The sequence below is a fragment of the Penicillium rubens genome, assembly GCF_028828025.1.
Source record: "Penicillium rubens strain IBT 27055 chromosome Unknown utg000002l_segment0_segment0, whole genome shotgun sequence".
In the NCBI taxonomy this organism is placed as follows: domain Eukaryota; kingdom Fungi; phylum Ascomycota; class Eurotiomycetes; order Eurotiales; family Aspergillaceae; genus Penicillium; species Penicillium rubens.
In genome coordinates, this window is record NW_026890600.1 from 7,963,706 (window position 1) to 7,989,212 (window position 25,507).

Consider the following 25,507-nt stretch of genomic DNA (forward strand, 5'->3'; position numbering starts at 1 on the left):
AGGCAGTTATACAGGGTTCAAAATACTATGGGGTTATGTTCCAATGCTTAATGATAAGAAGGGGTGGAATACTCGAATTCAACCTCGGGCTGCTGTTGGGGCCAAGTTCTAAGAATATATGTAGTGCATGGTACTTTTGAAGCAATATACTCATTTCCAGGGCCACAAGACTATGTATCAATAAGACACAGGGAAGATTAAAAAATCAATATACAAGAAATGCTCATCAATTGCAAGCTGTAATATAAATGGATAGATGGTAAACATGGTAATGAATGAGGTATGTATAGAGACAAGATGAAAAAAGAATGGAAGTGATATCACACAAGAAGATGCATCTAAAGGCGGGAAGATCGCCATTTTCAAGCACGCTAAAACCGTCAAAAAAAAGTAACTCCCAAGCCACAGCGCGCGTGTCAGATCTAAGAAGGTCGAGTAGGAAGGAAGGTGGAAAGATGCGAGAGAAGAAAGAAGTGTAACGTCATATCAAGTCTGTGACGCTTTCGTTGGTTGTTTTTTATTGTTTTTTTGTTGTTTCTTTTCTTTTAATATGCCATCCCGTAGCCCGGGGCTGTGGGATGACGGCCTTCGATGGAGCTTCGCGAGCGGTGGCTGTCGGGACTTGTGCTGCGTCCGTGCGCTACACCGTAGTCATTGTAGACTAGGCCATCGCGTTCGTTGCTGCCAGGTGATCCGGCTCGCTTGGGCTCGTCTCGATAAGACTCGTATGGGCCGGTGAAGTTGAAGTTGCTCATCTCGGCGTACTCCTTGCGCTGTGGGTGGTCCATTAGGAGAGAGTCTCGGGCGTCCAGAGGAGTGAGGTCGTCGATGTCGCGGTTTGCTTTTTCTTTAAGAAAGAGATCGTTAGTATATGCACATGTTGGGATGGGACGCATATCACAAGGTAGCTTTGACTTACCAGCTTCTCTTCTCGCCTTAGCATGTGGGTTCTCGCGGCAGCAAGTGATGAACGCATTGACTGCAATGAGAATGGCGAGGACTGCAGTGAGAGTAGACTGCACGACAATGAGGACAATGCCGGTGACGGTCTTTGTTGTTTGGGAAAGACCGAGTTCTTCGACGAAGACCAGGACGCACGCAATGGACAGAACACGGACGACCTGGACGGCGATGTTGATTCCCATCGATGCCTTGGTGGCATATGGGCGGCTCCACACCAAGAGTCCCAACAGAAGGATTTCGCAGGCGAGCTGTCCGGCGCTTTGGAACAGACCGTGGCCCTGGCCGCCGGCGATGATGCAACCCTTGACCAATGCATATATAATGACGGGAATGAAGAGCCACCAGAAGTCCTTCTTGTAGTTGTCGTAGAACAGACTGTACTTTCTCCATGTTTCCTTATCCTCGTACAGGCTGTCGGTATCTCCCTCGGCCTTCTTGTATTTGCGAGCCATGTAGACGATGCGAATCGCAAAGAAAAGAAGTAGCGCTGTGAAGAGAGAGAGGGTTATCGCAGCCAGCAGCTTTGCTGCCCAGGAATCACCCTTTCGTAGTTGGTAGACACAGTATAGCACCCAGATACTGTAAAGCACAAGGATCATGTTGGTGATTGTCCGTGCCATCAAGCCCCAATAATCCTTCCGGAAGTCGGACAGCTTGTCAGGGAAGTTGCCATACAGCGCCCACACTTCCAGGACGACCTTCATTAAAAGAATACCGACGACAACCACAGCAATAACGATGGCGAAGATCACGAGAACAGTCATGAAAACATCGGCAGAAGGAACCATCAGATCTTGAGCGACTTGCTTCAGGTCGCTGACCGTGCTCGATGATTCGTCACTGTCCGAAGAGCTGTCCGATTCCGAAACACTATCATCGGCGGAGGCTTCAACCGAGCGACGGACCATCTGGCCGAATTCGAGGGTGTAATCCCAGCTCCGTTTCGTTGTGTTGGTGGACGATGAGCTACTATGCGTCATAGATTGATTCTTCAGGTACTCATAGCTTTCCGTGGTCAAGTTACCACCCGTGGCCGCCCGAAAGTTGTCGATGGACTGCAGCAGACCAGGCCAGGGGATCATACCAGTACTCCACATGAAATTCGAGGAGAAGCTGCGATAGACCTGGGGGTAGGCGACACTGAGCATGCCATTGGTGGCCATGGAATGGAACCAGCCCATTACATCGCCAAATCCAGGGCTGGATGTCGTTGATCCAGCAGCTCCTGCCGAGCCGACGGCAGAAACACCGCTCAGTGCTAGAGCGCCTGCCGCAATGCCTGCCGAGACATATTTGACCGCGCCGACGTTGGTGGTGTGGCCGTTGGATAATTGAGATTCGATGCACGCCACGTTACTGTGGCTTCCTTCCTTGGATTTAAGGATAAGCTTTGCCTGACCATCCAAGTCGGGCATGTTGAATGCGATACCAGGGATCTGGCTAGCATATTCGGCCGGAACCTCCATGGATCCGCTCGCCTTGAAAGTGCCCTTGGGGACGGGGCAAAGTTCTTCAACATGGATGTCGTTGCCGCAGGGATCAAATTCTTTGCGGTAGAGTTCGTTGCCATAGGCAGTGACGGTGATAGCCGCCGACACATTCTGTTTCATCGCGTTGGTACCAGCCACGTCGAAGACAACTACTCCAGTAGAACGAGTGTAGGTGACATCCATCTTTTGGACATTGATTGCCGAGTCGGTCATGCACAGATTGAATCCGCTCGTGGATAGGGTGTCGGCTGCCAGGGCTTGAGGCACGATGGCCAGGCCTAGCAGAGCCCAGATGAAGTTCTGCATGTTGGCCAGGCACAATTGATGTTCAATATGTTATACCAATCTCAATCTAACAGTTTGAACCAAGGAGGCGCGTATTCATCAAGGATGTAGGGATCGACTCGCGCGATGATCGGACGGGTGGTAACGATATATGGAGCGACTGTGGGTAAGTGCACAGGGGGTAAAAGTCAAATGGAAAAGCAGGATCAACCCGCTAGAGGAAAGAAATAAAAAGATAAATAATAATAAATGAGTCGAACGGTCGCAAGGACGTAGTGGGATTGTGAGACACTGGTTCTTCGAGCAACCAAGTGCTGTAAATAATTGAGCGACAGGCAGTGAACGAGAGTAGTAGGAGAGAGGAAGCGGCTGGGAATTAGTGAATGAGATTCCCCCTCTCACAATGCGATGATCTGTGGAAGAGGAAAAGAGAAGTCTCCCAGGGCTGGATCGTAGAATTACTACACGATTAGTCTAAAAACTTGGCCCCCTGAATTTGGGACTGATTGGCCCCCCGTTTCAGTCTAGACCTAACGCTCGGTATGTTACTATTTCCATTAGGCTTGGTATTTATATCTTTTATTTTTCTTCTCTCGTATTATTTCCCAAAATATGATCTAATCGCGTCAATTAGGAAAGGAGTCAATGTACTCCGTACATACATAAGCAGTTGAAGCTCATATTTAAAGCTTCCAAGGTTCCCACCAGACCATTTCAACCCAAGGTTAACCACTCAAGTTACCAAGGTTCCTGCCTAAGATGACCCAAAGGAGTGGGCGCTAAAAATTCTCCCGGTCGCCCACCCATGGAACACACATTCCTCCAAGGGGTTTCCAAACGCCACACCAGCCACAGCAACACGGGATGTCAATTGCCTCTCGTGTTTACGAATTATGATTCGACCATTCAAATTAATTCATACATTATTACGTCGGCGCAAGGTACGGCGGTACAGTATTCGGGGATAGCGGTACCTGCAGAACCGAAACTTGAATGTTCTGTATCCATCATCCACTTCTTCACGAATCAGACATGCCCATCACAGTGCTCAGATACATCTTATGTATGACGTGTGCCCCTCGCGGGGCAGGCGTCGCATACACAAGGATGGGAGAAAGCTACAGGGCTTAGGATTGGAGCGCCGATCGAAGATCCTCACACAATCCCAGTTCTAGACTTGCCAGTGGACCCCTTACAGGCTTCTAGATGGACACATAATGTTCTTGGAAATCTTGTTATAATGCATGTAATCAATCGAGTCCAGAACTAATGTTGTATGTTGTAGGAATCACATTTGCGTACTGCACATACATCTTGGAAACTATGAGCGTGTAAAAACAATTAAATTTGAGACCTATGTGGGTTCACTCTATGGTCCGATCATCAATGTGAGACAGGGCCAAGCGCTAGAGTGCCACCCTAAATCACCAAGATCTATTCTTATCGCCTTTGACAGCCTATGTTGTACTCCGTATGGACACCAGCAATTATTGTTGTGATTATCACTGACAGCCTCTGGTAGCCCGGGGCCTTCCACCATGCTTGCTAGTTGTCCATACATAATCTGTAGAGTATACTCCCGAGATCCGTCTTCTGTACGAACTAGCTTGTTGTTAGAGGGCAGTCACCGAGCAATCTGTAGAAAAGCCTTGCAAATATATATGTTTCATGGTTTCAGGTTGATTGTCACCAAAATGAACAAACCCTTCCTTGGATGATCTTAAATAATGGAGCAACTCCAAAATAGGGGACTGATCCCGTCTTCAGGAAAAGTCCCACCAAAGAATAGATAATCTACGGAGTATTAATGAAAACAACATAAAAGATTTCCCACTCAAGAGTTAAAATACGAGGTCTAGAGTTAAGGTCCAGGTAAATCACATATTGTAGATACCTTTTTTTCTCTAAACCCCCCAATTATCCAAATGTTGTAAAAAATAGTCTGCCGTTTATACGGAGTACGGCTTCTGTCCTTCACCTGGGCACAGCATTGGATTCTAATTATTTTGATATCCAAGCTCAAGATAATCCTGGCTGGCGAGAAAATTATGTTCATAATGCAACAATATATGTATCCTTTTTAATGTCTTGTTTCCTACTATCACTAGATGTTGGAATAATCAATAATGGTCGCAAACCACAGAATAAACACTATGTCAAGCATAATCGATTATACTACAAGCAAACTCACCTACCTGTTACTTGTACAAGGCGAACACCTGAATGAATACAAAAATGAAAGGTATATACTTCGTACCTTCCTATTAGAGCACACGGCAGAAAATGTAATATCCATACCGCCTACTACATCGTGGCTGACAACCAAAGACACCCATTTCACCCCTCATCACGTCCCTCTCCAGGCACAAGCTCGCTACCATGGGGCCCGAGGGGCTCGAGAAGCCGGAGACCCCAGAAAAAACCGAGAAAAGATCTCGTCGACGTGGGGCCGAACTCGATCCATTCATTCGCACCCGGCTCTGTGTGCTCAGAACCACCGCCAAATGGACCTACAAACAAATCCATGATGAATACCCGCATATCCCCCTCTCAACCATCAAATCCACCATTCTCCGAGAAAGCAACCGAGTCAATAATCACTCACTAGCCCGCTCTGGCCGACCGTCGAAGCTGAAGGACGAGGATCGAGCCCGAATCCGGGAAGCTTTCCATGCGAATCCTCAAATTACATACGATGAACTACTGGTGGTGGTTGATAATAAAGTTGGCAAGGAGTCACTTCGTCGGTTTTTGAATGATGACGGGCTGAGGAAGACACAGACTCCTGCTCGGTCTTCCTTGGCTGGGAAAACAGATACCAAGCAAGTTGATGGGGCTCGGTCTGTTCAGTCATATGGCACACCTCCCGCTGGCTGGGCTGGTAATTTTGGGTCTGGTCTGGCACCCAGCGAGTCGGAAGATCTCGCATCTGCTACAGCGAGTCAAGTCGTCCGCAATTAGATGGCTTGTTGAAAGAGATACCCTTCGATTTTCGGCGTTGAGCGTTCATTTGGGGCTGTATGTTCAATCATCCAACCAGATTTATTCTGCATGTCATGACAAATATAAACTATATGGATATATAGGGCATTGGAGTGAAACTCCATTGCAGTATTAGTTTTGTACAAACTATTTTATGGCCTCCATGTCACATGGCGGACAATTGGTTCCAATGTGCATTATAGTAGAAATATTCACAATACTGTTCATTGACTGTATCTAGTGACCTGCAGCAATTATTGGTCCCGGGCATCTGTCAGGTCATTGTTTTCGGACAGCTTGTTTGTATCATGCGATTAGTGTCAGGTATATACAACATAGTGTGGGAAGTTGCAGGCAACATGCTAGCACAATAAACCCATTTATGACCCTAAGATGAAAATGAATATACTATGTGATGAGACTGAAGATCTGGGTAGGTCGTAGCCATTTGAGGTAGATACTCTGCCACATGAATATTGCTAGATCCTTCTCAAATAACAAAGCTGTCGTCACGTTGAACGGATCCATATATCACACTTCCAGAAACAGTCAGAAGTGAGCTGTGATTCACTGCATCTACTCTCAGATAGACCTGACTAGATAGTTACTAGACACTCACTAGGTTGGGGGGGGGGGGGGGGGAAGATAGTGGCAATGCAGCACTGCGTCAATATATTCCTTGCAGCCTTTGCTGCATTCATATAGAGCTGACATTCCCTTTCGATAGGGATATCATCGTTTTCCAATGCCCGCCAAGTCATATAGGTGGCTCCCGCCTTCTATCAACAAAGAAAATGGATCCATGTTGGCGTAAGAACAGTAAGGCGACCCAGAAGATGCCACTTTTACCGATCCAAAGACGAACTAAGCTCTGCTACTCAAATGTGAAGAGTGAAAAATTGAATTATCAGCCTCTAGATAATTACATTCGCTCGATATGTCACATGTTGGAATGCAATGCAAGTACATGTATCAAGCAGATGACGTATCATCGGCCATAATGAAAGCCCAAGCTGTGAAAACAGCAGGGAAAAACAGATTGTCCATATGTGAACAACTCCAGACGCCGGGGTATTTTCCTTTTCTCGAAAAGACTCGCCCACCCAGAAAGAAAGAAAAATCGTTAGATAAATGACAAAGATCATGTCATAGTCACATCTTCCGCCGGGGTAGCAGCAATGGAATGCACAGCAGAGACATCAGTCATATCATCATCACCATGTGCATCATGCGCAGGGGTGCTCTTTTGCGAGTGAGACTCAGGTGTAGGGGTGGTGTCGCTGAAGTTATCGTCGTCAGGTCCTCCGTCATTTTCATTCACCTCCTCCCACAGACGAACAGTCTTGTCCGCTCCACAGCTCACAACCAGACGCTTGCCTTCCAGTGTACCCGTGTGAACACAAAGGACAGCGTTTGAGTGACCTGTAAGGCGCTGCAAGATTTGTTTGCTCACAATATCCCAGAAGATAATAGACCCATCCTCACTGCCGCTGACGGCGAAGCACAAGGGCGGCTTGTAGGTCACACCCTGGGGCCCATATCTACCGAAGCATCCCGACAAGCTGTACTTATTGTTGACATGACCTTGGAATGTCTTGATGACGCGGCTCTTGACGTAATCCCACATCCGGATACAGCCATCCAGGGTCCAGGCCAAGACGTATCTGCCGTTGGGGGAGAACTTGACGCAGGTTGCAGGCGGGTTATCTTCCATAACCAGGGTGCGGAGACACTGGCCACTGTGGGTGTCCCAGATACGAATAAGTCCGTCCAGAGCACACGACGCGATAAGGGTTCCGTCCAACCCAACATCAATACCGGCAACAGGGTCGGAGTGCGCTGGCAGAGAGCGCATGACTTGTGCTCGGCGAACATCCCACATGAACACAGCCTCGTCATAGGAACCGCTGACAAGGATGTTACCCTTTGGTGCGAATGCGATTTGATACACGTAGTTATGATGGCCATCAAAGACCTTGGTGTGGGCCTTGAGCTGTATCAAAACATTAGTAAGAGGCGCTGGAACATAAAATGGTAGATGGGTTTTCTTACGGTGTTCACGTTCCAGAAACGAATCGTTTTGTCGTCGGAACCAGTTGCAATCCAGTCACCGCTAGGGGCCCAGGCAAGAGTAGAGATACCAGCTAGATGACCTTCAAAGATATGGATGAGTCTACCACTCGCAGTGTCCCAGACCCTGACAGCTGCATCGGCGCCTGTTGCGCAAAGTCAGTTATCAAGCCGTGTAGTAACTAGAACATGAGTATAATACATACCTGCACTAGCAATCATAGAGCAATCGGGCGAGAATTGCACAGCCGACACTCCGCGCACGTGGCCGTGCATCACAAACTTCTCCTTGTAGTTCAGATGCTCTGGCTTGGGAGGCAGCGGAGGCGGAGGAGGCGGCGGAGGAGCAATAGGCGTGGCAGAACGGTCAGACCAGTTGTCGGCGTCGCTCTCCTGGTTGTCGTCTGAGCCAGTCACATCATCTCTGGCAAGATCATCCGACTCGCCCTGAGAGAGGTCGTCACGGATGCTAGGGCGGGCGATCGGAGAAGGGGACCGGCGCTGGTTGTGCTTGCGTGAAGAACGCCAGTACTCGTCGGCATCCACAGCTAGCTCATCAGGGCTCTCGGACTCGCTGTACAGACGTCCGGTCTTCTGCGGGCGCAGTGGGGTGATGCCCTTTTGCAGAGTCCAGCTGGCTCGGCGGCGTGCCGCTTCATCATGGTCGGAGCCGGCAGCGAGTTCGTCGGAGGAAGACTCGGCCGGAGATTGGGCGCGAGGGTCCCGGCGGCGAGGCTGGGGATTGGCGCGGTCCATTTTGGAATAGGATGCGCAAGAGCATCCAAAACAAATAAACACGAATGCGCCGAAATAAGGTCAACAAGTCAATGTAGAACCCGAAAATGTCAGACGCGTCGCGAAGCACAATATAAAGGCGGTGAGTCTGGAGGCAGGCTTCTCAGCTGCGTCATATTAAACCACGTGAACTCGTAGACCATCAGGCGGAACAATATCTTTCAGGGTTGTTTTAGCACATTATCGAGCACTTTCTGTCCGTTTAATAAACTTGAAATAGCTGTGAAAGCTCATTCCAGTCAATATCGGGCCAAATGGTCTGCCCTATCCCCTCCAAAGCTCCGAGTGACATCCGCATTCTCACGTTCAACTGCTGGGGTCTCAAATACATCGCTAAGTACCGCCATGAACGCATGTCAGAGATTGGGCGGCAATTGGCAGTAGCCAGCCCGCCGCCAGAGATAGTCGGTTTGCAAGAATGTTGGACCCAGAAGGATTATGAAAGCATTCGCGATCAGACTCGACACATCCTGCCGTACGGGAAATTCTATTACGGGGGCATATTTGGCGCGGGATTGGCGATTCTGTCAAAATGGCCGATCGAAGAAAGCAGCATGTTCGGATACCCGTTGAATGGCCGACCAACGGCATTCTTCCGAGGAGATTGGTTCGTGGGGAAAGGAGTGGCCTGCGCGCGCGTTCGGTTCGGTCCTGGTACCGCTGACGTCGCCGAGGTGTTCTGCACCCACCTGCACGCGCCGTATGAGCGCGAACCGAACGACTCTTATCTCTGCCACCGGACCGCACAGGCATGGGAGATCTCCAAGCTCATGCGTGGCGCCGCGGAACGCGGGCACCTAGTCATCGGATTGGGCGACTTTAACATGCTGCCTTCCTCTTTTGCGCACCGTCTTATCACCGCGCAGAGCCCTGTTCGCGATGCCTGGCGGGAGCTGCACCCAGACTCGTCTCTTGCGGCTGCCATTGATCCTGTTGAAAAAGCACGGAATCGGCCGATTCCCACCGCTGAGTTCAATCTCACCGAGAATGGAGCTACGTGCGATGGGTCATTCAATACCTGGCGCTGGACTGAGGCGATGCGTAAACGCTTAGATAAGGGTGAGGATATTGTCGTTGACAAGGACACGCCTGACCCGCGCGGCAAACGTCTGGATTATATCTTCATCGGTGACGGTGGCTATCCGCCTGCATTCCCGCCATCTACCTGGTCTGTCCAGTCAGTTCAGATATCCATGACACAGCGCCATCCCACTCTTCTCTGCTCGCTGAGCGACCACTTCGCCGTTGAGGCTGTCATCACCCGTTCTTCGGTACCGACATACCCTCCCTCCCACTCCACAGACTCTGCTCCAGCTTCTCCCAATTCTCCCTCCCTGCATAAAACAAGCTCAAAGCCCGTCTCCCCCAATGCTTCTCTTTCCCCAGACACATATGACGACATCGTTCAGGTCATTCACAAATACGTTGACCGTGAACGCTCTCAGCGCCGTTGGCGCCTGGCGCATTTCCTGGTGTCTATTGTGGTTTCTATTGGTTGCATGGTCGGCGTCTGGTGGGTTGGCAGCCGCACGTACATCGGATTCATCCTCGTCCTGGTCAGCACGCTCAACTTCGGCGCTGGGATTTTGGATGGTTTGATTGGCGGACTGTTCATGTCTGGTGAATTGCGGGCCTTGAAGGAGTTTGAGTGGGAGGTGAGAAATGCTAGGAGCTTGGTGGTTGCCGCGGAAAGTGGTAAAGGTACCGTTCCGAAAGAAGCAGAGTGATCGGAGCAATGATTGATTGTTTTCCTTTTCACGAGCTGATTTGTGGAAAGAGCATGATACATGGGAGATGCGGCTTGATGGCGTGGCTTAATGGCGTGGCTTATCTGTATGTTTTATATTGGTTACAAAAGTGTAGTATAACATGCCCGGCTAGTCTTATCCTCGACTGGCAAAACTAATTCATAATTCGAAAGCAAGATCAACTTCTCGAGATAAAATACTTGTCTACAGGTCCAAATGGAAGAGGATTTGCACAAAATGAGCGTGAAGTGCATTTGTTAAGAAATCGTCATCATCAAAGCTACATAAACCTCCACCGTCCACCAGTATCAAGAAGCAGGCAGAAACGACAGAGCGAGCCAGCACAAGAGAGTGCGAATTTACTCAGCACACTCGCGCTTACGGGTCTCGAAGACACGCAGAGTCTCCTCAGCGGCCTTAACACCACTCATAACCATAGCGCCAAAAGTAGGGCCCATACGGTTGAAGCCATCGATCTCCGATAGCTCCATACCACCGATGATAAGACCCTTAGCGACCTCACGGGTGTTCTTAACAATAGCGTCCTCAGCCGCATTCATGTCAAGGCCACGCATACCGCCCAGCTTCTCAATAGCGTTCATGGAGACGAGACGCTTAGCACAGAAAGCGCCGAATGGGCCGTCATGGCCAGTAGTGCTGACGATAACCGGGGCGTTGATGGTGTTGGGGTCCATGCAGGAGTGGTCGTCGTGGTGGAGGGTGACGAGGGTCCAGTTGACGACGACACCGGCGAGGCGGACATCGTTGCCGTCTGGACGGGTGATCAGGTCTTCGACGCAGGTCGCGTTGAAGAGCTTGACGTTCGGGAAGGTGAGAACCTTTGACAGGAGCGTCGACGTGAACAGCGAGGCGTGCTTGACGACCACGAAGTTGGGGTTCGACGGCTCTTCTTCGAAGGGCACGCCGAGCTCGGTCAGGAAGGCGTCTGCGGGACGTCGGAGGACCATGGCACTGAATAGCTGACCACCCAGCCAGGCACCGCCGCCTATGTGTTTGTTAGTGACGCTGTGTTGGTTTGGGTGGACTACGAGAGAGTCTGCTCCCATAGGGACAAGACTAACCGGGCGACACAGAGGCCTCCACGATGGCAATCTTCAAGTCTGGACGGGCCTTGGCGAGCACGTAGGCAGTACTCAGACCACAGGAACCAGCGCCGACGATGACAACATCGCTCTCGGCGTAGTTGTCCAGATCCTGGAAGTAGCGTCGGGTCATGGCGCGCGAGACTTGGCTCTCGCGGATAGGGGCGAACTTGAACTCATCCCATTTGTTGCCGAACTGTTCAAGGAGCTTTGACTGGCCCTGGCCGGTTAGGGTAGTAGTCACCGACTCGGGGACGATGACCTTGCCCTTGATGCCGGTAGGGGCAACAGTAGCAGACTCAAACATGGCAGCGGGAGGAGACATAATGGTTCAGAGATCAAGTCGAAGATTTGACTTTGAGCCTTGGTTAGTTTGACTACTCAAGTTGGGGGGGAAGGGGAGGGGAGGGCATGATCCTTTCGCTGGTATTATCCAGATCAAGTTAAAGGCCGTATAATCTCAGAACGAACCCACGCCGAGGATGAATCTGATGTCCGAGAGAGACATTGGATTCACCACCGACGCAAGAACGAACACCGGCTCATCACCCAGAAGTTACCTGAGATACCTTGATCCCTAAGGGATAATGTGCCCAGCCAAAGAGTATCCATGGCTCCCAAAGGAAGGGCAGTATGTACTTGTCCGTTTGGGATCTAAACGAGAGTCAGCCCTGCGGATATACAAGTATACATAAATGGTAGATAGTTACTGTTGTAATGAAGATTCAGTGGAATGATATGAAGAGAAGAGAAGAAGAATGGAAAGGAGAAAGGGCCAACCTTTTATGCAGTCATACCCCGCCATCCCACTCGAGATGTCATATTCTCCGACTCTATCCGGTTTTCCGGTGGACTCCTCGGTGAGCTATGTTGTACGTTGCACGAATGAAATGCTCTCAAGTGACGTTTCTAGCTTTTCTGGCTTTTCTAGCTCTTCTGGCCTTTGGCTTCATGACTGGCCCGGAGTGTTCCGCCCCGGGCTTGTTACTTTGCCCCACGGAGTAGGTCCCGCGAGGAAAGGTAACTATGTTGTACATTGTAGATTTCTTGAATAGGGAATATAACATATAACTCTTATACTATAGGACCACCGCCGTTTAGGCTACAGATTTGGGTGTAGTACATCGATGTCTGGCTACCTACTATATATGTACGTGGGGGCCAAAGTACCAGGATCACAGAATGGGAACAGTCATTATCGGAAATGAGATCCACCTGGAGTCGCGTGTACATCTGTAAATTCGACAGAAAATATAGTCTATATACAGATTTCAATATTCGTTCGAAGAGCTTGGGCTTTCTGACATCATAGTCATCATAGTCGTCACAGGGCATCCATGGATATATATGAGAACGCAAAGCAGACAAGAATGTGCAGTGATCTCTGAAGGATTCAAAAATCACAGTACATAACGGTAATTGGCACCGTAATTATCCTCCGCTACCGGGCCATCCACAGCTTTCGGGTCTTCAATGCGAGGCCCATACTTCTTGTCCAGACGTCGGTTCTCCCATACCAGGAGCACACGCAGACACAGAGCAAGGAGGGTAGTAAAGAACATAAAAGCGGCACAGATTGCCATGCCCTTTACATACCTGGGGGCTTGTTCATCTGGGAAGATATTGGTACCCAGGAAAGGCCCACACTGACCGATCAGGTTCAGCAGGATAATACCTCCACCACGGCGTGTATCGGAGCCCTGGTTGTCTGTACAATGAGCAACGTAACACGTCCAGTCAGTAAAAGACCTTTACAAAACAAAAAAAAAAAAAAAAAAAAGGAAACTCTAATCCGAAAAGGAAATGACTCACTCAGAACCCACGGCAGAATATTGGCGATCGAGGGGAAGATCCCACAGGCCGCCAAGAACACACCAAAATATCGGATACCCACTGATGTGCAAGTCGCGCAAAGGATGTACCCCACGCCACCAACCAGTGATAAACCTGCGATCATCAATCCACGCTGTTGAATTCGATCCGCTACCCAGGTGGTCACGATTGTCGCCAGAAATGAGGCGAAGAATGGAGGTGCAGTGAGCCCCTGGGCGTTGATGGCTGTGAAGCCCATCTCCCTGAGAATGGTGGGTAGGAACACGGGGAGAGAAGAAAAACTGACGTTACAGCTGAAGTACATCAACTAGGTACACGGGTTACCGTCAGCAAATTGTCCGTAAAACACACACAATGATGCTGATGTTCCACTTACTGCTGTAATCCACGCTTTCACATCGAGAAGCGTCATGGCTAATTCCTTCCATTGGATCTTGCCATTGCGATCAGACTCCCCGGATTGTTGCAGGGCACGCGCACGCGCAACATCCTTCTCTTCCTCAGTCAGGAACTTAGCGTCCAGCGGGCTATCTGGCACGTAGAACCAAGCCAGCAAGGCCGCCGCGCAGACCGGAACACCCTCAACCAGGAACAGTAATCGCCAATTCGCCAACGCAGCATGCCCCGAGGTAATACCATAGGCCAAGGCGCCGGCGAATGTATTTGCCAGCGGCGCGGCAGACAGAAACAGACCGCATCGGAGACCCAGCTCGTGGCGGCGGTAGAAGAATGACAGCAGATAGGGCACACCGGGACCGAAGCCGGCCTCGAAGACGCCCATCAGGAACCGGAGCGCCATCATACCTTGCCAATTACTGACCGCTGCTTGGCAAGTCGCCATCAAACCCCTTATCATCGTTCGTTAGTCCATGATTCATAGATTTGCAATTGCAATTCCAGCCGAGTGACAGCATTGCATGTGGGATTCATACCAGGAGAATACCACGAAGGCAGCCCACTGGTGCGGTTTGACAATCTTCCACATCAGCGCTTGAAACTCAAACACGGTATATGAAATATAGAAGATTGTCAAGAGCCAGGCGTAGCTTTTTCCACTGAGGCCGAGGTCCTCTTCCATGCCGGCGATTTTGGCATTGCTATGGTTTACATTGTCAGCGGTTGTGCTATTTCACTTGCAGGTCCAAAGATGGTATTGCAGACGAACCCGATGTTACTTCGATCGAGGAAAGCGAGGAGATCTGGATACCACAGACACACATGGTTAGAGTATAAGTTCGTTTAATGTCTGCAGTGCGAAGCATACAGAAAAATCCCAATAATGTTGGAACACGCCAGTCCAATTTCCTTACTACTCGACGCTCTAACTCAGGGTCAATAGCCGGCAATATTGCAGTCGGCGGTTTCTCCTCGTGAGCGGGTACGGTATTTTTCTCAATATCTTCATCCGGGGCTGTTTGGATCACATCCTCCGGCTGCTGCTGCCTTTCTGAGTAACCCATGGTAAATCGAAGGCGTCACAGTCGATAATGGGATAGTGATCTGAAGGCGATGGAGAGAAGGGAGAAAAGACCGGACAGATCTCCGGGCCTCGGAGTCATACTTATTCGGCGAAAGGGAAAACAAGCCAGGATCGGCAGAGACGTGCTACATAGTACAGGAAATAATGGCCAGCTCAGTTCAGGTTTTGTAGTGATTGGTTGATCTGCAGAGACTATTGATGTGTCTATTGGTCACTGGGACAGACGAAGGGGATTTGAGTGGAGAATTGGAGACAAAAGAGAATGCGGAGGAATTGGCAAAAGCTTAGGTGGAGAGCTGAAAAGGCCCGAGGTTGGGGGAGTATGTACTTCATCTTCCTTTCAAGGGGATGAGAGTGTTCCCTTTATTGATCTTGACTAGCGTAAGGAGGAATACCTATTTGCCTATTTAATAGGGAAAAAAAAGATATTCTGCAGGAAAATGCTAGTTTGTCCTAAATGCGTACAAAATAGAGTACCCCTTTTCCTATCTGCTAGCATCCATTCTTCGGAATTTCCTATATAAACAAGAGTACAATCAATTATTCATTAACCACTGCCTATTCATACAAATTTGCATGAATAGATGAACATTTTCAACCGAGGAAATAGTTATAACTAGTTGGTTGACTATGAATACACTGATGCCTGCAAATTCAGGTGTTCTGCATCTCAGGTCTGTACCATCCACCGTATCAAAAATCTCCCGCGTAGTGTCGCGTTCATTGAACACCTCCATCCTTCATTGCTCTTGACCTGTCTACCTCCATCGCATCCCAATTGCTTCACTTGATTTGAACCTAATTTACTTGTATCTTCCCAAATTTGATTGCACTTGGCAATCAAGCGCCCAGTATGGATGACCCGGCCACACGCATCCCGGGGCAGCTGGTAAGACCCCAACAACTTCCTCTATTGATTGCCCCATGATCTGTGACACCCCCACTAATCTTGTCGCAATTATGATAGCTTCCCCACATGCACCTGGTTTCACGCAACCGATACCCCAGCATGCATATGATGCCCTCCGAGACTGCCGTGGAGTATTTGACGAGCGCACCCCGGATCTGTCAATCCCAGCCAATGCATTGGACATTCCTCGATGGTCCCCCAGATGGGACTGTCATGCTTACATGGCAGCCTCAGAACCATCTAGGCAATAATTTTGCTAGCGACGGGTATATCTGGGCCGACCAGGAACAGGCCTTTACCTTTGAATCTCGCGGCTATGTATGCATCCTGCGATATGAAGCTTTCCTTGCTCCATATAGATTCCATTCTAATATTTGAGGACACAGACCGTCGAGATGTACCTTCACCGAAGTGGTTTCCACCCTCCCAATGAGCCCGTGGCAACACACTGCCGCAAGCGCTACCGCATTACTTCATCTAAAGTACCGAATGCTCCCCAGCCCGACCCATCACTGTGGATTGTGCACTACACCCGTGCGGCACCTCAGGATCATGCCCCTGCAAACCGAATTCAAGTTACACCCCAAGTCCAGGGCATGATGAGCCAGCGCCGCTTCCTTCAGAGCCAAGGACAATTGGCCCGCAAGGACTTTTTGCTTCATGATCGTAACAGCTGGCCAGTTATCAATTTTCCGCCGATGGCTCCGCAGAACTTTGGGCAACCCGGTGCTTACCCGGCAGCTGCGCCTCGTGGGCCTGGTTTCTACGCACCCCCGGGACACCCAGGTGCAGTTCCGCCCAATGCACCTGTCGCCAAAGGGCCGCGCGGACACCGTGCGCCGTCTGCTGCCCTCACTTCTGCAACAGCCGATTTTGCTATTGAAGACGAGGATGTGTCCAGTGGTGATGCTATGGATCTGTTGACCCCCCGCGATGTCAGCAAGATGCGATACCAACAGCATCACGAGTGGATGGAGGAAATCTTCGCGTCGCCATACAGTATCTCGCAAATCACGCCGGTTTCTTTGGGTCTGGGCCGAAAGGGAGAGCTCGAGTCCCTGACCGCAGGCTTCTTTGATGCCCCTGTTGGAACCTCTGGCGGAGAAGGTCAGGAGGCGGGCGACGCCCCACAGGCTAACAAGATGGAGCCGGCTAAGGCAGAGGAGTTTGCCGAGCGGGTTTCTAAAAAGGTGGCGGACATGACTGCCGAGATCGAAAATCTGAAGAAACAGCATGCTCGCCGGATGCAACGTTTCAACCGAACCTCATTGCTCAAGGATGCCGAGTTGCGCCTCCGAGAGTCTGCTGCTGACCCAACCGAAAAGGGCCCAGAGATTTGGAGACTGGAGGGCCGAGTGGTCATTCCAACAGAGGACGAAACCCCGCAATTGGATTATATTGAAGATAAAGCCAAGTACAGGGTCGACGAGGTAGTCCGGGAAGTTGAGACTGCCTGGAATAAGCAAATCGTTGCCGAGCCCAAGGTATCCTGTGTCGAGAAGGGCGGTCTGCTGGAGAAGATTGAGCCGGAACACAGGGATGAGCCTGACTCATTTACCCACGATATGGTCATGGACGATGACTCCCACCTACTCAACCAGTTTGGCAGCCCGGGCGTTGATGTAGGCGGAGTCTCAAGTGTTTCCGTCAATGGACAACCAATTCACGGCGCTGCCATGTCCGCTGACGTTGACATGGATTTGGGGGACCAGCTCCACGCTGGTACCAATGGCCAGGCCAACGACTGGGTGATGGTAAACAATGAGAGCAAAGACCATACCGCGGTCGGTGGTGACTTCGACTTCACCAACATCGATAGTGCTGGGGATGCCTTGGCGGCGTATAGTGAGCAGAACGATGGGCTTGACTTGCCAGACCTGGAAAACTCGGCGTTTGGTGACGCATTCCATGCATCTGACAACGAACACTCGCACAACCCCGATACCGACGACATTTCCTAATCTGCCCTGGGATCTTTTAAAGTGTTTTCTTTTCTTTTTTTTTAACGAATGATTCTGCGGATCAGTTATTCTGGTCTGTTCCAGGCGTTGCGGGGCTTGTTTGGGTGTCTGGATTCATGCAGGAAGCTTTAGCTGGTTGTGTACCATAAGATTGGCCGGGGATTTTCTGCTTCCTCCCTGCGAATTTCTTGTTTGATTGCCTCGAATTGAGAGGATAGAGGGTGGGATCTCTCATGAATTTAACCCTATTTTTCACCTTATTTTTGTGTAGTGTCGGCTTGATGGAGTAAGATATGTCCCAATTAGGAAGGTAACAGTTGAGATGCATTTTCAGAATCAGGAAATAAAGGACACATAAATCCCTGTATGATTATATACCTACATATGTATGAAATGTATGAAATATGAGAAATATGAGAAGTATAATATCATAATTGAATAATATTCTGATATCGGGAAGCCGGTGGAGAATGACGATCAGCCGTAGATACTTCCATGCGCAACTCAGACTCTATAAGACCATCACCACTCACTACTATTTTACAACAATAAGCTTGAAATGTCTGCAATCGGAAAATGTGATGTTCACCTGGGCACCTGATGAACTGCTCGACTCCAATTCCGCCCCTCTCCGTTCATGACGTCAGAGTCGGGACTACACTTCCTCTGAAGCCCAAAAAGAGAAGCCCTGGAGAAGAATAGGGTTCGTCACCATCGTCATCTATAGGAAGGCGCTACCGACTTTATCATTTGACCTCCCCCAGATTCTTTCTTTTCTCTCTCAACCCATATCCCCAATAACCCTAACTTGTATTGATTGACTATATCTTCATACAAGAAAACAAGATGTACGTATTCCTGTATCCTCAGCTCCCACTTTGACTAAACCAAAGCTTAGGAACCGCAACCTATCATTCCGATCGCGCAAAGAGCCCCCTCGGCAGCGGTTCGGCATCTCCACCCTCCGTGGGATGCAAGCGCCGGAGCTCAGCCGCAAGATGACCAAGCTGATCAAAAGCGAGAACTCCGCCATCGGTGCCCATGAAGCTGCCGGCCGTGAGCGCACCTCGATCGCCGCCCAGCTGTCTGAATGGGGAGAGGCGACTGAAGACGACAATGTCTCCGACATTTCCGACAAGCTCGGCGTCATGCTCGCCGAGATAGGCGAACAGGAAGACAACTTTGCCCAGAACCTTGAGGACTACCGTGGCATCCTGAAGCAGATTCGCAACATGGAGGCCTCCGTTCAGCCGTCTCGTGACCAGCGCCAGAAGGTCACTGACGAGATTGCCAAGCTCAAGTACAAGGATCCTTCCAGCCCGCGTCTGGTCACACTGGAGCATGAGCTTGTTCGGGCTGAGGCTCAGAACTTGGTTGCTGAGGCGCAGCTGTCTAATACCGTATGTTTCATTCTGACATCAATCTGTTCTTGTATGGTGTGTGAGGTTAGTTTGGACTGGCTAACGTTCATATCATTTGTAGACCCGGCAAAAGCTCAAGGAAGCCTATGATATCCACCTGGCGGCCGTCATTGAGCGTGCCGAGAAGCAGACCATCCTGGCTCGCCATGCTCGTCGCCTGCTCAACTACATCGATGACTCCCCTGTTGTTCCTGGTGATGCTCGCCAGGCGTATGACAATGAGCCCTTGGCACGCCAGGTCCTTGAGGATGCCGAGAATGATCTCCGTGAATGGCAACCCAGCGTTGAGCCTATCACCTCCGCTGCGGGCCAAGAGTCTCCAGTTCATGTCAACGGTGCCGGTGTTAATGGACACGACGATGTGTCGGAGCGCCAGTCGGAAGTCCTCGAGAATGCCTCTGTGAATCCTCATGAGGGTTACACTGAACCGGTGGGAAGCGGTGCCCTGCCCGCGAAGATGGTGGTTGAGCCTTCGCTTGCGTGATCGGTTCAATCCTTCGCAGTGGTCCAGTGGTCTCCTTTTAGTTCGATTCGGACATACTTCGGCTGTTATGTGTAAATTCGGTTCTTCTCCTCGGATTGGGCACCAAACGTTGCTCCTGGGAAAGGCGTTGGCACTGAACATGGGGGGTTTTATACTCAGGAAATAATCAAATTGTGTATTCTAAAGTTTAATTCGCTAGTTTGTTAATTCGTTAATTCATTGATTCGTCTTTTCTTTTTCTCTTTCGTCGAATTTCTTCCAAAATCAATTCATATCAATATCGCGATTTGTATGTACTGTAGAGCATCCACGTGACCGCAGGCGCCAGAGTGACGCGGAAACCCCGAGCTCCAGCGGAGCTTCAACCATCACTCGCCCGTCTCACCAGAATCCCTTTCACGTCCTTCCAGCATCTTTTTTCTAATTTCCTCCTTATTTTCTCTTACTTCAGTACACAATGGATAAGCTTGTCGCCCAATACTCGCGCCCTCCCCATCAGAATGAGATGTACTCAGAGCAAGAGCAGCAGGACCTCACTGCGAGCGTCCCTCCACTCTCGCTGAAGTTCAGCCTCCCTCCTGTCGACAACGTGAGTTTACGATGGATACTGCTGCATATTCTCTTTGATCTCGATGGCGGTATGGTCGGGGGATATACGTCTATCCTGACGTCAACCCAAGCTGCGCCGTTCATCACAGCTATGCCCAAGAGAATCGCTAGCCAGAACCTATCTAAGCTTGAGACAAACGAAATAATGGACTGACAATGATTATTTCCTAGCGCTCTGCTTTCCTGCGTGCCATGACCGATGACCACTCCAATCCCAGCTGTCCTATCAAGCTCGCTCACGGCACAACAACCCTGGCCTTCCGGTTCCAGGGCGGTATCGTACGTTTTCCTACGTTTCGCTTATACCATGGTTTCCTTGATTGTGGGAAATGTATGCTGATTGACATAATGGGGTAGATCGTGTGTACCGATTCGCGAGCAACAGCCGGCAACTGGATTGCCAGTCAGACAGTCAAGAAGGTCATTCCTGTATCGCGGTTGAGTCGGGGTGAGGACAAGAAGACGAACGAGCCGACGCCAGGTCTTCTGGGAACGATGGCCGGTGGTGCAGCTGTAAGTTTCGACCGCAAGTGATGATGATGAGTGATGGTGTGATGGACCTTGGTTGCTGATGGTTGTTGCCAATTGCCAGGATTGCCAATATTGGTTGCGGTATTTGAGTCAGCAGTGCACTCTGCACGGTAAGTCAGCTCGAGTTTTGATATTCGCAGGGAGTGGAAGGACATTGCTGATGAACTTCTGTCTAGAAATCCGACACAAGCGCCGTATCACTGTCGCCGCTGCGTCCAAGATTCTTGCCAACCTAACTTACGCCTACAAGGGATACGGACTTAGCATGGGAACTATGTTAGCAGGAGTATGTGCCATATATTTCTTTTACAGCCATGGGACTTGGAAACTGACAATGGTCCCTAGATGACGCCCCAAGAAGGACCCGCACTGTACTACATCGACTCCGACGGCACTCGCCTTCCCGGTAACCTGTTCTGTGTTGGATCCGGTCAGACTTTTGCTTATGGTGTGCTGGACGCCGAGTACAAATACGAGCTGACTGAGGAGGAGGCATTGAATCTCGGCCGCCGGGCCATTCTGGCTGCCATGCACCGTGATGCCTACTCCGGTGGTTTCATTAACCTGTACCATGTCAAGGAAGAGGGATGGGTGCACCACGGATTCGATGACATGAACCCTATCTTCTGGGACACGAAGCTCCAGAAGGGTGAGTTCTCCAACGTGACGTCTGCGTTGTAAACGGGTCTAGAGGAATGAATTGTTGTGTAATATTGATATCGATATTTCATTGAATTATGCTTAGGTTAAGTGTCAACGCTGGTTTCAAGTTATATGTTCAGTTGGATGGAAGGCAATCTGAACATGCTCCATCTCACATTAGTAGTCGCTCTGTCTTTCTCCTGGCCTCTTCATGGGATATCTCCGATCTCCAACTAAACGGCCAATTGCATAGCCACCTCAATATGCGGAAACCTCCCCCTAATCAAACGAAACTTATCCAACAGAATATCCTTCGACATCACCTGCAAATTATTAAACGGAAGCACCACCCCCTGCATAAAAACAATATCATCAATGCGACTCGTCGTCTCCTCCCTAGTCGCCTGCGGCACATGAATCACCACATCAGCAATAGTATTAACAATCTCCAACAACTTGCTAATCATCGAGGATCCATGCACCTGAATCGTATTCTCCGAGATCTTGGTCAAAAACTGCCTGAGCTGACTCGACAATCTCAACGGCATCCCCAGTTCCAGCGAAGGACACGACGCATGCGAACTAAGCAAACAATTCGACATCGCCATCTGCCACAACAACGTCCGCATCCACTGCCTCGTAATAACCAAATCCGCCTGCTGCAGCTCCGACAAAGCCGAAACCTCCACCTCCCACAACTCATCATCCAACTCACGGTGTTTGCGCTCAACCCACGACGCAGTCACCTGCGTCCGGTCCCCAATCCACAGACCAATAAACGACGCATCAAGCATGCAGAACGTCTTAATCACCTGCGTCCAGCCCTGTTGGATATCCGCGCCCACGAAGGTATCTTCTTCCGGGTACTGCGAGTGTGGGGGCAGGGTCACCGGCGAGAAGTTCACAATGGACATGAATCGCTCGTGGATGAAACATTGCCAGTAGAGTCGTTGGCGCCGGGCTCGTTCCGCTGTACTGAGACCTGCGTTGACGGTTTTATCGCCTATGCGAAGCATCTGGATCATGCTGATTGCCTCGCGGAGGTGGAAGAAGCCCAGGTCGTAGTGGCCCAGACTCATGGCGCACATCTGGATGAAGATGCTTGTTGTTGCGCGCAGGATGGAGGGTCGGAAGCCTATTACTAGTGGTTGTTGGGTTTCCACGGACTGGCGCATTAATTCGGTTATTTGGGCTGGGGCTGATTGGGGCGTTGATTTGGTGGTTTGGGATGAGCGCGTTAGGTCCAGGGTTACTGCGGTGAAGGCGTAGATGAAGGCTGCGTGCTCTCTTTCTGTGTCCATTTTGCTGATTGAGGTGCGCACTTCGCTCTCAGTGATTATTGGGCTGAAGGGGTATACATAGGACATGTAGGCTGGGAGTAGACTTTCATAGTACGAGGTTGGTAGTTGGGGTGACGCTGGAGGTGCGGGTGGGGAGAGAAGTGGTGTCAGAGTGGTGTGTCTGGTGTCGGCGCTCTTGTATTTTGAGATGACGGTTCCTCGCCGTACGTTTTTCCTTGATCGCAATAAGCGGTTCTCTGTGTAGGTGCAGAGGAGATCCAGGTGCTCGCATTGCTGACATCTTTGCTGGCCGTTGCAGCGGACTTTGCGGCGATTACATGGGTCGCATGCTTTTGGGACTCGCGGCTGGGTATGTGCACTAGCCATTTCTCTTCTTTTTAACTTGAAGAGTTTCAAATGTTCAGGGGCTGATGTCTAGTCGAAACATGTACTTCTCTTCCCCGCGTTGTTGAAAAGGGCCTTGGCATTTTGGACCTTTTGAGCGTAGCGTCACGGGGTTCTCCGTGCGTAGGTCTGAGGTTGGTTGATATCGGAAAAAGGGAACGAGTGAGACTTACCTAAATAGGCCTGATTTGTACTCATGTGCATTAATTAAAAGCTTAGTTAATAAACTGGAAGACTGGGAATCCGGGGTGATCCGGGGTGAAACTGGGAACAGACCGGGTATGTCATAGTGCATAGAAGATTGGAAAGATCTGACAGATCTGAATCAAATCATTGAAAGGTATTCAATTGCAATCTGCCATATGACCTCTAACCAATTGCGAGCTATCTAGTAGTATATACCCCAGCCCTAAACCAGAAACACTCTTCCCTCAAACGCCTGTAAGTCCTCCTGTCCATCTACATTGCTAGCCAGCAATTTCCAATCCTGACTCTTCACCGAATCTGGTTTCTCAAACTTCTGTGTTGTCTCCGAGAAGTTGAGAACCACCAGAATGGTCTGGTTGTGATTTGTCTTGGTATAGGTAAAGACATTCTGATTCGGCTCGTCGATGATCTCAAACTCGCCAAAGACCAGGAGATCGGCATACTCCTTGCGCAGCTGATTCATCTGTTTCCAGAAGGACAGAACAGAAGACGAGTCTTTCTCCTGGAGCTTCACATTGATCTCGGGGTAATTGTCATTCGGGCGCATCCACGGCTTTGCCGATGAGGCCGGTGAGAAGCCAGCATAGGCATCATCACTCCACTGCATCGGCAGCCTGGAATGATCTCTCGCCAAATGCTGCAGGGAATCCATCGCTATGCTCAACTTGGCTGGGTCGTCGCCAGATATTTTGCTTGCCATTCGATAGTAGTTGGTGCTATCGATGTCTTTGTATTCGTCAATCGTCCATTCCCGGGGCGCATTCACCATTCCAATCTCCTGGCCCTGGTAGATAAACTGCGTGCCGGAAAGTGTGCTTTGCATCATGGCAAGCATCTTTGCAGACCGAACCCTCAACTCGGGTGTCTTGTCAGAGCCGAACCGACTCACAGAGCGGCCTTGGTCGTGGTTTTCCATGAACACCGTGGTCCAGCCATCGGTCCCCTTCAAGATATCTTGGGTGCTCTTTACGGCAGTTTTCAGTTCTCGTAGATTCCAGCCCCGCAAGTCGGTCAGGAACTTATAGTCTTTGCCGTGGCCAAGTTCCACGAGGTCGAATTGGAAGACCATGCTCAGCTGCTTCTCGGCTGCTGAGACGTAGCGCAGAACACCCTCCACGGTATGGGTGTTTGGCAGTTCGCCCACAGTCATTGCGTCGTATTTGGAAAGCACGTCGTTCATCTCGCGCAGGTACTCGTGCATGCGAGGGCCGTTGCAGAACAGCGAGAACGCCGGTTGTGTCTCGGACTTTGGATTCATGATTGGAGCATTGGGATACTCGGGGTGCTTGCTGTACATGTTGACGGTATCGACGCGGAAGCCATCCACACCCTTCCGCAGCCAGAATTCCATCGCCTCGTCGTAGACGGCCTGGCGAGTCTCGGCATTCTCCCAATTGACATCGGGCTGTTCAACACAGAACAGATGGAGATAATATTCTTGTGTTGTCTCGTCCCACTCCCACGCACTGCCTCCGAAAATGCTGCGCCAGTTATTTGGCGGCTGACGATTCCCATTGGCGTCGTATTTGGCTGGCTTCCAGATGTACCAGTCGCGTTTGGGGTTTGTCTTTGAGGAGCGGGACTCCTTGAACCATTTGTGCTGATCTGAGGTATGGTTCACCACCAAGTCCAGGATAATCCGGAGTCCTCGCTTGTGGCATGCATCAATGAGTGTCTCCATATCCTCGACAGTACCGTATGGGCCATACACGCTTTGGTAGTCGGCCACATCGTAGCCCATGTCAATCTGTGGACTGTCGTACATGGGACACAGCCAGATCACATCCACACCAAGACTTGTGATGTAATCGAGGGACGAGATAATGCCTGGGATGTCGCCAATGCCATCGCCATTGGAATCTTTGAAGCTGGCGGGGTAGATTTGGTAGATGATGGAGTTTTTCCACCACTTTTCGCCCACTATAGCAGGAGACATGGTGAATGTAAGGGATTGGAATGCAAGAAATGGAAATAGAAGAGAAAATATAGGTCATACGTCGGATAAAGCGGGGAGGCTATATATATTCCTAAAGCATTCGATTTTAGATAATCGCACTAGGTACCTCCCCAAGACGCGATGGAGTCCAGCCTCCGGGATCACGGAGGGAGGCCGTTGCTCTCATTGACTTGATGTCGGGCCGACAATCATTATCGGCTCCAGCATGCATCTTGGTGTCACACATTTCCCTGCGGGGTGTCTCTCTAGCGCTGAACAGGGGGGTGTATCAGTGGTGTATCAGTGCGACGGGGATTCCCACTGATCCCACTTATTCCACGTATTTCCACTTTTCCCAACTGAATCGCACGA

The 25,507-nt window shown here is 50.2% G+C and overlaps 11 protein-coding genes across 11 annotated transcripts; 5 read left to right on the plus strand and 6 right to left on the minus strand.

The window, feature by feature from the left end:
* Positions 1–545: 545 nt before the first annotated feature.
* Positions 546–2,759, minus strand: N7525_005437 (transient receptor potential ion channel family protein; the record flags this gene model as incomplete). The annotated part of the gene is made up of 2 exons (XM_002564770.1): positions 546–847; positions 920–2,759. The coding sequence occupies 2 exons, from the start codon at positions 2,757–2,759 to the stop codon at positions 546–548; spliced, it is 2,142 nt and encodes a 713-aa protein (XP_002564816.1).
* A 2,358-nt stretch (positions 2,760–5,117) lies between these two features.
* Positions 5,118–5,699, plus strand: N7525_005438 (helix-turn-helix domain-containing protein; the record flags this gene model as incomplete). The annotated part of the gene is made up of 1 exon (XM_002564769.2): positions 5,118–5,699. The coding sequence occupies one exon, from the start codon at positions 5,118–5,120 to the stop codon at positions 5,697–5,699; it is 582 nt and encodes a 193-aa protein (XP_002564815.1).
* A 1,162-nt stretch (positions 5,700–6,861) lies between these two features.
* Positions 6,862–8,546, minus strand: N7525_005439 (WD40 repeat domain-containing protein; the record flags this gene model as incomplete). The annotated part of the gene is made up of 3 exons (XM_002564768.2): positions 6,862–7,713; positions 7,773–7,936; positions 7,997–8,546. The coding sequence occupies 3 exons, from the start codon at positions 8,544–8,546 to the stop codon at positions 6,862–6,864; spliced, it is 1,566 nt and encodes a 521-aa protein (XP_002564814.1).
* A 293-nt stretch (positions 8,547–8,839) lies between these two features.
* Positions 8,840–10,312, plus strand: N7525_005440 (inositol phosphosphingolipid phospholipase; the record flags this gene model as incomplete). The annotated part of the gene is made up of 1 exon (XM_061213405.1): positions 8,840–10,312. The coding sequence occupies one exon, from the start codon at positions 8,840–8,842 to the stop codon at positions 10,310–10,312; it is 1,473 nt and encodes a 490-aa protein (XP_061070426.1).
* Positions 10,313–10,692: 380 nt separating this feature from the next.
* On the minus strand, positions 10,693–11,761 carry thiA (thiamine thiazole synthase; the record flags this gene model as incomplete). Its single annotated transcript, XM_002564766.1, has 2 exons — positions 10,693–11,339; positions 11,416–11,761. The coding sequence occupies 2 exons, from the start codon at positions 11,759–11,761 to the stop codon at positions 10,693–10,695; spliced, it is 993 nt and encodes a 330-aa protein (XP_002564812.1).
* A 1,075-nt stretch (positions 11,762–12,836) lies between these two features.
* On the minus strand, positions 12,837–14,729 carry N7525_005442 (putative MFS transporter; the record flags this gene model as incomplete). The annotated part of the gene is made up of 6 exons (XM_002564764.1): positions 12,837–13,144; positions 13,249–13,576; positions 13,646–14,117; positions 14,202–14,366; positions 14,435–14,468; positions 14,534–14,729. The coding sequence occupies 6 exons, from the start codon at positions 14,727–14,729 to the stop codon at positions 12,837–12,839; spliced, it is 1,503 nt and encodes a 500-aa protein (XP_002564810.1).
* An 873-nt stretch (positions 14,730–15,602) lies between these two features.
* On the plus strand, positions 15,603–17,620 carry N7525_005443 (uncharacterized protein; the record flags this gene model as incomplete). Its single annotated transcript, XM_002564762.2, has 3 exons — positions 15,603–15,638; positions 15,717–15,977; positions 16,046–17,620. The coding sequence occupies 3 exons, from the start codon at positions 15,603–15,605 to the stop codon at positions 17,618–17,620; spliced, it is 1,872 nt and encodes a 623-aa protein (XP_002564808.1).
* Positions 17,621–18,466: 846 nt separating this feature from the next.
* On the plus strand, positions 18,467–19,525 carry N7525_005444 (Eisosome component PIL1/LSP1 family protein; the record flags this gene model as incomplete). The annotated part of the gene is made up of 3 exons (XM_002564761.2): positions 18,467–18,480; positions 18,519–19,020; positions 19,103–19,525. The coding sequence occupies 3 exons, from the start codon at positions 18,467–18,469 to the stop codon at positions 19,523–19,525; spliced, it is 939 nt and encodes a 312-aa protein (XP_002564807.2).
* A 457-nt stretch (positions 19,526–19,982) lies between these two features.
* Positions 19,983–21,346, plus strand: pre2 (proteasome core particle subunit beta 5; the record flags this gene model as incomplete). Its single annotated transcript, XM_002564760.1, has 6 exons — positions 19,983–20,114; positions 20,306–20,413; positions 20,492–20,647; positions 20,727–20,775; positions 20,842–20,951; positions 21,011–21,346. 6 exons carry the CDS (start codon positions 19,983–19,985, stop codon positions 21,344–21,346), a joined length of 891 nt encoding a protein of 296 aa, XP_002564806.1.
* A 194-nt stretch (positions 21,347–21,540) lies between these two features.
* Positions 21,541–22,974, minus strand: N7525_005446 (Zn(II)2Cys6 transcription factor; the record flags this gene model as incomplete). The annotated part of the gene is made up of 1 exon (XM_002564759.1): positions 21,541–22,974. One exon carries the CDS (start codon positions 22,972–22,974, stop codon positions 21,541–21,543), a length of 1,434 nt encoding a protein of 477 aa, XP_002564805.1.
* Positions 22,975–23,401: 427 nt separating this feature from the next.
* On the minus strand, positions 23,402–25,135 carry N7525_005447 (glycoside hydrolase family 13 protein; the record flags this gene model as incomplete). Its single annotated transcript, XM_002564758.1, has 1 exon — positions 23,402–25,135. One exon carries the CDS (start codon positions 25,133–25,135, stop codon positions 23,402–23,404), a length of 1,734 nt encoding a protein of 577 aa, XP_002564804.1.
* Positions 25,136–25,507: the final 372 nt, after the last annotated feature.